The sequence below is a fragment of the Ruditapes philippinarum genome, unplaced genomic scaffold, assembly GCF_026571515.1.
Source record: "Ruditapes philippinarum isolate M1 unplaced genomic scaffold, ASM2657151v2 ctg3484_1_1_1_1, whole genome shotgun sequence".
Taxonomy (NCBI): Eukaryota; Metazoa; Mollusca; class Bivalvia; order Venerida; family Veneridae; genus Ruditapes; species Ruditapes philippinarum.
This window is the reverse complement of record NW_026859872.1, coordinates 12778-21348: the sequence shown is the minus strand read 5'-3', so window position 1 is coordinate 21348 and position 8571 is coordinate 12778. Positions and strand designations below refer to the sequence as shown.

Sequence of the window (8571 nt, the reverse complement as noted above, 5' to 3'; positions counted from 1 at the left end):
AATTGACTGATTTGACTTAATTAATAATGTAAGGGAGGTAAATATGCTAGAATTCTTAAATATGTACTGCAGAGTTGTCATGCCTGTTAAAGCTTAACACAGCCTTTACTTAATAAAATTTCTAAAGTCTGCTATATAAAATCGGTGAAATGACTTTTTTTTACAATAATAGTTTGAAATTTCATACCTAGGTAAAACATCATAACGTTCATAAATACTTATGACGCGAACAACGTGTCATATACGGATGGAAAACTGTCTTTTGAAGAAAAAAAAAACACCAGAAAACTGGACTGTTACAAGCTTCAAACTCGGCAAACATCTAGACATTTCATGATTTCGACAAAAAATTGTTGTAGTGCTTTATGTTATTAACCATCTAACTGAAGGAAACTGCTTTTCTTAAATACATGTCATACTTTAAGAAAATGTTGCCCTGCCCGTGAATTTGCAAAATGTACAGAAAAATGACTGTATCGCTTTCAGTTTTATTATACCAATGTTTACCTATGTTTAATGGCAAAGTAAAACATGTTTGCTTACAGAATTTTCTGTTTGCTGACAGAATTTTAAACTACTTCAAGAGCCGATGAACTGAAGGAAAATAATTGGATAATGATAAATCATGTGCGAAACTGGGATATTTAAAACAACACCACCAACAAAAAGCCGAAAAACAACATGCAGCAGCACATACATGTAACACAAAACACAACAACAACAACAACAGCAGCAGCAGTTCCCTCATGTTATTATGAACGAAACAAACATTTTTTATGTTCTATATGGGCTATATACTATAGTAAGATATCTTAACATACATAATTATACATAAATAATATAAATGCCGAATATGTGAAATACTTGATTATGTGACTAGCACCTGTGGAACGAACATTGTGTTTAACTTGAACATAAGTAAATAAAACACATTGCGATTTTCATCTTCACCATTTATGTTCAAGTTTCTCAATAAATGATAAAACTTCGTCTTTTCAAAAGATGCAACAACAGAGATATTCATCAGGTGATCAAGGTCATGTGATCAAGGTCACGTGTTCAAGTTCATGTATTTTCACTATATATATAGGTGAAAATGTATAATTTCACTATTTCATGTAAGAATTTTTTCAAATAGAAAGCACGTGATTTTTCAACGGGTCAAAATGAAATGTTATACCGGCGGGTACAGAATAGACAAGGAAGCATTTCTTTAGCAACATACCCGTCAGATGCCCACATAACAATGGGTGCTGCGAATACAATGTACATGTAACGACTCTACATATATATTCGTTTAAGATACTATTTTGCTGAGCCCACCAAGACCTATTGCATCTATTTCTTTGAAAATAAGCCATTGAAACAATTTGAGTCTGCTCTGTACGGCAATTTAAGACACATGGCGCTAACCAAGTTGTAAATGTGCTATGTGTTTGTAAATTTGCTATGTGTTTGTTATTTTGCTTAGTTTTAATTTATGTAAAATGCTTAGACTACATGTTTTGTTTGTTTGCTTTGCTTTTGTGCATCCCTTATTAGTTTGCTTATATGCTGTGTGTTAATTTTCCTTAAACCCTATATTTATGCTAGCTGAGTCTTTGTTGTATGATCTGTATGCTTTGTTCATATTAAAACTCCTTATTCCCCATTCCATTAGGCTGTGCATGCAACTTAATTTTAGTTAACTTTGTTTGTTACCCTGAATGTGCTTTATCTTGTTTCTTTTTTATGCTGTATTAGTTCTATCATAAATTTTTATGCACTTTTATAAGTAAGTTTTATTCATCTATTTATTTATTTTTTAGGAAACCTTCAATTACGTATTTATAAATTGTTGATGTTAACTTAAAACTATTACTATTTTATTATTTTTTTTTCTTTTTTTTTAAAATTTTATTATTATTCTTATTTTACATTGCTATATGTATCATACTTTAATCTCTAGACTACAATCATTTATTACTTTTAGAAACTGTTATTACTTTTAATACAACATGTACTGTGCATGTCATCAAACTATGCCTTAATTTACCATCTTATTGTAAAGTCCTTCTTAACCTTGATACTTTTATTTCATGCGTAAAGCTGCTAATAGTTTATATGTTTTTATTTTCAGAACTGTTATATGTTAGTAAATATGTTTTATGCCATTGTTATTGTCGGTAAATAGCTTATTAGCTAATGTTTATTGTAATATGTAAACCGACTTAAAATAAAGTTTCTTGTATCTTGTATCTTGCCATATAGTATTATAGATGTTTTGACAGGCGCGACGAGTTTGGCCTGCGTCATGGGCATTACATTAACATAAACAAAATCTCATTTTTTTCATAGTTTTAAAATACACAAGTTATTTTCCAGACCCTGTGACCTTCCCTGTATTTCCATGTTAAGGAGGTGTATTGGCAATACTAAAGTACAAATGTTTTGATAGGATACATAATATGTTTGCACCCACTGTAGAGATTTTTAGAGTTCTTTTACTGGTATATGAATTAACGAGGAAGTGGTTCAGATACAGGTGATGGAAATTTGACTGATCCATCAATGTGACATGCATGTTCGTCTCTAGCATGGTCCTCAAGCGGCATTTTGATTACCGACAAATTGTAATAAAATGGATTTACTTCATTGTGTTACATATCTGGGATAAAGTGTTGTTTATTTATTTTAAAGTACGCATCTGTCTGTAAGATTTTTTTTATTCATAGACTTATATTTGTATGTACAGTATACATAGCTTTTTCAAAAATATATTATATGTGTACATTTATACATGTACATGGCAATATGCAGAAAGGAATATTGAATAAAATGTACGAACATTAAAAAATCCTTTATTTCTCACCCTTCATATACAGAGATCACTATTTTAGGTGGAAATGATGAAATAAAAAAACACGGTAGATTAAAACATGTGAATTTAGCGATGTATAACCTGACAAATTAGTAAATGTAATAACAGACGTTTAAAATACAATATTTATGATTTAACAATTGTTCCCTTCCAGAACTTGTCAAAGGCTTGACTCATACAGTACTTATAATTTAACAATTGGTCCCTGCCAGAACTTGTCAAAGACTTGACTAATACAGTATTTATGATTTAACAATTGGTCCCTGCCAGAACTTGTCGAAGGTTTGGTCCGAGTTGCTGGACTCGGCTGGTAGCTGGAATGCTGGGATTTCTTCAGCTTTCTGTTTCAGCACCTCGTGGTGTTTTCGCGCCTCCACCTGTTTTCTGCAGCACCGGATACAACTAGGAATATATAACCAATTGAAATTTAAAAAAAAAATCAATACGAAACAACAACAACAACAGTATTAACCCCCCTCCAAAAGAAAAAAAAATATTGCTTTTCTCAAAATCTTGAAATGGGCCAAGACAACTGAGACTTGGTATTCTGGTATTTTACTTCAGGAAAAAGAGTTTATGTGGTTTTAATGAAAATAACTAGTTTAGTGAGCACCAAACTGTAACAGTAACTTCACTAAAATTAATCGTTTCTTATAGATTTCGGTTGAAAGCCTTTCATAAATACAATATATAATTATTTATTGTTCCATAGCATTTTACCTTTTCTTCAGTCAAATTACATAATGCAACAACGACGACAGGGCAGGTTTCTAGAAAAAGAGGTCCATGACCCACCAATGTCTTTCGCTGTTATCTTTTTTCATCTTCTTAGACAGTGGATGCGGACAGTGCTACGACAAAATAGTATTTTTGAGATACGTGCGACACAAAATGAGAATGGACGGACGGATGGACGGACGGACAAGGGTAAATCTATGTGCCCCCATAAAGTGGCGGCACAAAAATGTAATATTTTCTCTAAGAGTGTGCCCACCTGCAGTATCTTTCCTGTGCAACATATACTTTTTGAGCAACGTAATCGGTTGCCCTGGATACTCGCTTATTCTTTCTGCACCAGAACCAATAAATGAGAAAGGCGGCCAAGGTGACCGTGATTACACCAAGACATATACCTATCAGACGAAACTGTTTCCAGCTGAAATAAAATAATGTTAATATTAACATGGTTGTTATGTACGTATTAAATAGCTTTATAGATGAACATAAAACATTTTTTAAACAACTTTATTTTATAAGACATGAGGGTCGACCATTGGGACTATTTAGAAAACGTTGTGAATCTTACGCATTTCATTCTTTTCTGTGCATTAATCTTTCTCGTTTTCATATTTTGTATGTGCTCTTGGGGTTCTGTTATACCGATACTTTAAAGGTCATATGACAATTTTCCAGCTTTATTGGTGCCCCTCATTACATTATTCAGGCTCGAGCTGGCGCCTGAGTAGACTACTTTCATGCCATGAGCTATCTGGATAGTTTCCTCACATGAAATGAGGTCCTTGCGGGATATGAACCATCTACGTTGCGGACCAGTGGTCCGAAGTCAAGGACCTTAACCATTGGGCTGCGGATGTAATTGTATGCTTCATTAATTAAAATTTCTTTTTTCAGAGCTTGGTTAGCGCCATATTCGCGTTTTAAAAAGTTTGAATTTGAGTATAGATGTGAAGAGGAGAATCAAGAGCTAGCTAGATATTCTCTCATTTAATAAATTCTGAATGTCGATCTCGCGCCCAGAACTATTTCTAAATATTTACGATATTTACTTAAAAAAAAGAAGGTAATACTGATCTACTACCCCGACAAACGGCAATCGCCCGACTAATGCTTGTTTTATAATCGATTTCAGATGTAGTTCTTAGTTCTATAGATGCAATCTTTGTTTTCGTCTTTTAAAACTTCATTCACAGAGCTAGCTATGGCTATCTATCTCGATATTCGACCTTTAAAATCTCAGGACTGGCTCTGAATTCTAGGCAAGCTCGATTTTTGCGCTTAGTAAACTGTGGATATTAATTTCAGAAGTTCAACTCTGAGCCCCGACTGCTGGCTCTAAATTATTTCAAAGACACTGTTTGAAATGTTGGAATAAACAAAGCTGGGTGTTCTTCTAAGGATGTACATGTACATACTTTCCTCCGGGTTCGCAGCAGCCAACTGCATCGTCTATCTTACAACACTCGGTCCTACCCATCTGTACCTGTAAGTCAGTGCTACAGTCCATGTAGTTTGAACCATATGGTTCCAAACTTTTGTCCACAATACAGTCAGGATCATCATATTCTGAAGAAGTTAATGAAAGTGTTTCCCGCTTTGTGATTCTTTTAATCGATTAGATATTTATTATCTAAGTAACTGTTCATTATTTATTGCCCACCTTTGGAATCAGGCGAGTGACATAGATATTTATTATATAAGTAACTGTTCATTATTTATTGCCCTCCTTTGGAATCAGGCGAGTGACATTAGCACGCAACACGACTCGAACCTGTTAAACGTTTGATAACAGATTTGTCAGCTAAGTGCTTCCTTAAGCCTCGGTCTCACTTATTCCCGGCAGAGCCCAGGACCATCCAGGTAATTTACCGGGATGATCCGCGACGATCTGGGGTGAAATTATTGTTGCGGTCACACTTACCCCGGCAGCACTACGGTAGTTTCCTACTAACCACCCAGGATGCGCTCCGGATAATCCAGGCAGAGCTCAGGTGAAGCTACGGATCATGCCGGTGCTTCCCCGGTCGTTCCCGGATGACGCCGGAAGAGCCCCGGTTGACCCAGGCAGAGCCCCAGTCGATCCAGGCAGAGCCCCGGCAGAGCCCAGGACGATCCAGGCAGAGCCCCGGTAGAACCCCGGTGGATTGAAAACGCCCGAAAATGATAACATTGATACATATTTTTTATTTAATATAATATCTATTGTTCCAGAATAGTAATTCATTATGATTTTCTGAAAAATCCTTATGCCATACTGGATAGAAGGGAAATGGGAAGGCTTTTATTACAAACAAATGCAATCATCGCAAATTCTCGTTTTTCTTTTGAAATGATCCGGGCTTTGCCGGGGCTCTACCGGGATCAACCGTAGCTCTACCTTTATCCTCCGGGGTCTGCCTGTAGTTACCGGGGCTCTGCCGGCATATACCGGGGCTCTACCGTAGCTCTACCGGCTATATCATACCCCGGATCATCCTCGGTTTGTGCCGGCAGAGCTACGGTCCTTTCCCGGTATACATTCGACCCCGGATGGAATAAAATATTTAATATCACCGGGGTGGTCCGGGATGATCCGGGAAGGTATAGCTTTGCCGGCTTCATCCTTAGCTCTGCCGGGAACGACCGGGGTTATACCGGCTCTTCCGGCACAAACCGAGGATGATTCGGGGTATGATATAGCCGGTAGAGCTACGGCAGAGCTACGGTAGAGCCCCGGTATATGCTGGCAGAGCCCCGGTAACTACAGGCAGAGCCCCGGAGGATAAAGGTAGAGCTACGGTTGATCCCGGCAAAGCCCGGATCATTTCAAAAGAATAACGACAATTTGCGATGATTGCACTTGTTTGTATTAATTAAAACCCTTCCCATTTCCCTTCTATCCAGTATGGCATAAAGATTTTTTCAGAAAATCATCATGAATTACTATTCTGGAACAATAGATATTATATTAAATAAAACTTATGTATCAATGTTATCATTTTCGGGCGTTTTAATCCACCGGGGTTCTACCGGGGCTCTGCCTGGATCGTCCTGGGCTCTGCCTGGATCGACCGGGGCTCTGCCTGGGTCAACCGGGGCTCTTCCGGGGTCATCCGGGAACGACCGGGGAAGCACCGGCATGAACCGTAGCTTTACCTGGGCTCTGCCTCGATGATCTGTAGCGCATCCTTGGTGGTTAGTTGGGAACTACCGTAGTGCTGCCGGGGTAAGTGTGACCGCAACAATAATTTCACCCCGGACGTCCCGGATCATCCCGGTAACTTACCGGGATGGTCCTGGGCTCTGCCGGAAAATAAGTGAGACCGCAGCTTTACTGACTGCTTTTCCATGGACAAGTTCAATCACCGCGAAAATCTTATTTTTACGAGCTAAAATGGAAATATTCTTTTATTTTGGATTATTTATTTCATAAAAAAGACAAAATATTTAAGAAAATTTTAACACGGGTGTGCCGTGTGTAATGAATTTATTGACAGCCATTATCGATAAGTCGTTTTGAAATGTCAGGGACATTTGTAAAGTCATACAACAAGAACAAAAACAGCAATAGCAGCAAAAACAACAACAACAACAACAATAACAACAACAATAGAAATAAGAAGAAGAAGAAGACTAAGACAAAGACGAAGAAGAAGAAAGAAAAAAAGACGAAGAAGAAGAAGAACAACAACAACAACAACAAAAACAACAATAACAACGTGTAATTTACCTGCTGCTGATGTAAATGTCAAAAGTAATAGGAATAATACACAGGTTATTCCAGTCATTCTGCGCCAGCCACTATGTCCACTAGTCGTTGAATGTTTGTTTTGTACAATTTAATAATTTAATTATTCTAAATAAACTTTATTATCGACTTTCAATACTCGACGAAAGGCTATTCTGTATACTGTAGAACTGTAATTGTAGATTTTAGTTAAGCAATAACGGGACGGTCAAGAGAAAGAACAAAACTAACGATATGTCGTTAAAATCTTTACAAACATACTTACAGTGAGATTTAGTTTAAATTTTCAAATGATTTGTTCCGGGTGATAAGATAAAGAACACATGGATTTGTGTCAGTAACAGTAAAACTAGCATCCCTCGTGAAAATACTATATTACCTTACTGTACGAAATGTTACGCCCCCGAGTTGGGGCGGAATGACAGCACGGATTTCGTCCAGAAAGTTAAAATTCCTTTATAATTTTCAGTATATGAGGAGGGTTCATTTTAGGGCGGATTCCAGGCGGAAATGGCACGGAATCTGGCACGAAATATGTAAATGAGCAGAAAAATGTCCGAGCAGAATTTTAAACGGATTTTTAGGCACGGAATTTTCGGCACACGGATTCCAGGCGGAAATTGTACGTAATTGGGCACTTAATATGAAAATGAGCAGGAAAAATACCGTCGCAAAATTTTAAACGGATTTTTTGGGGGCACGGAATTCAGACTGAAATGGCACGGAATCTGGCATGAAATATGTAAATGAGAAGGTAAAAAGACTGTCCAGAAACTTTTGACATGGAATCCGGTTGAAATGCCACAAAATATTGTCCATTATAAACAAAAAAACTTGCTTAGCACATGCATACCTACATATAGCATATTTGAGTCATTCGTCTAAAAAGGAGTACTGTCTTTATAAAACATACATGATTAAAGTTATGTCCATAACTGATACTTTTGGGTTTTCAGATTCACTTAAGATTTGCATTACAAAGATACATTTGATTAAATAGCTCGACCTTCTTAAAATGGGTTTGTTAAATAACAAAAATCGCCGAGGACTATATTGGTTAAACGAGGCCGGGGCTTAAGCAGAATGGTGAAATTTTGAATTTAGAAACATCCGAAGATGTGCTCATACGGCGGTTGGCAAGCGGTGTATGGTCCCCAAATAAAAGAGTGAATGTGCACTAACCGAGATAACAATGGGCGGAACTAAATAAAATGGAATTTTGAAAGGTGATCTGAAGTTATGAAGG

At 37.0% G+C, this 8571-nt stretch overlaps 1 protein-coding gene across 1 annotated transcript; it reads right to left on the bottom strand.

The window, feature by feature from the left end:
* Positions 1-2863: 2863 nt before the first annotated feature.
* Positions 2864-7478, bottom strand: LOC132758161 (uncharacterized). Its single transcript, XM_060749696.1, has 4 exons — positions 7308-7478; positions 5014-5164; positions 3855-4016; positions 2864-3262 (listed from the first exon to the last, which is right to left on the bottom strand). The coding sequence occupies exons 1-4, from the start codon at positions 7363-7365 to the stop codon at positions 3103-3105; spliced, it is 531 nt and encodes a 176-aa protein (XP_060605679.1). The 5' UTR covers positions 7366-7478; the 3' UTR covers positions 2864-3102.
* Positions 7479-8571: the final 1093 nt, after the last annotated feature.

What these genes read in the sequence shown, in the direction of transcription:
- LOC132758161 (XM_060749696.1), bottom strand. Translation starts at nt 7,365, where the DNA reads ATGACTGGAATAACCTGTGTATTATTCCTATTACTTTTGACATTTACA. An exon ending in TGCTGCGAACCCGGAGGAAA is followed by an intron (nt 4,017 to 5,013) that starts GTATGTACATGT and finishes ATTTTATTTCAG; the next exon opens with CTGGAAACAGTTTCGTCTGA. An exon ending in GCACAGGAAAGATACTGCAG is followed by an intron (nt 3,263 to 3,854) that starts GTGGGCACACTC and finishes ATATATTCCTAG; the next exon opens with TTGTATCCGGTGCTGCAGAA.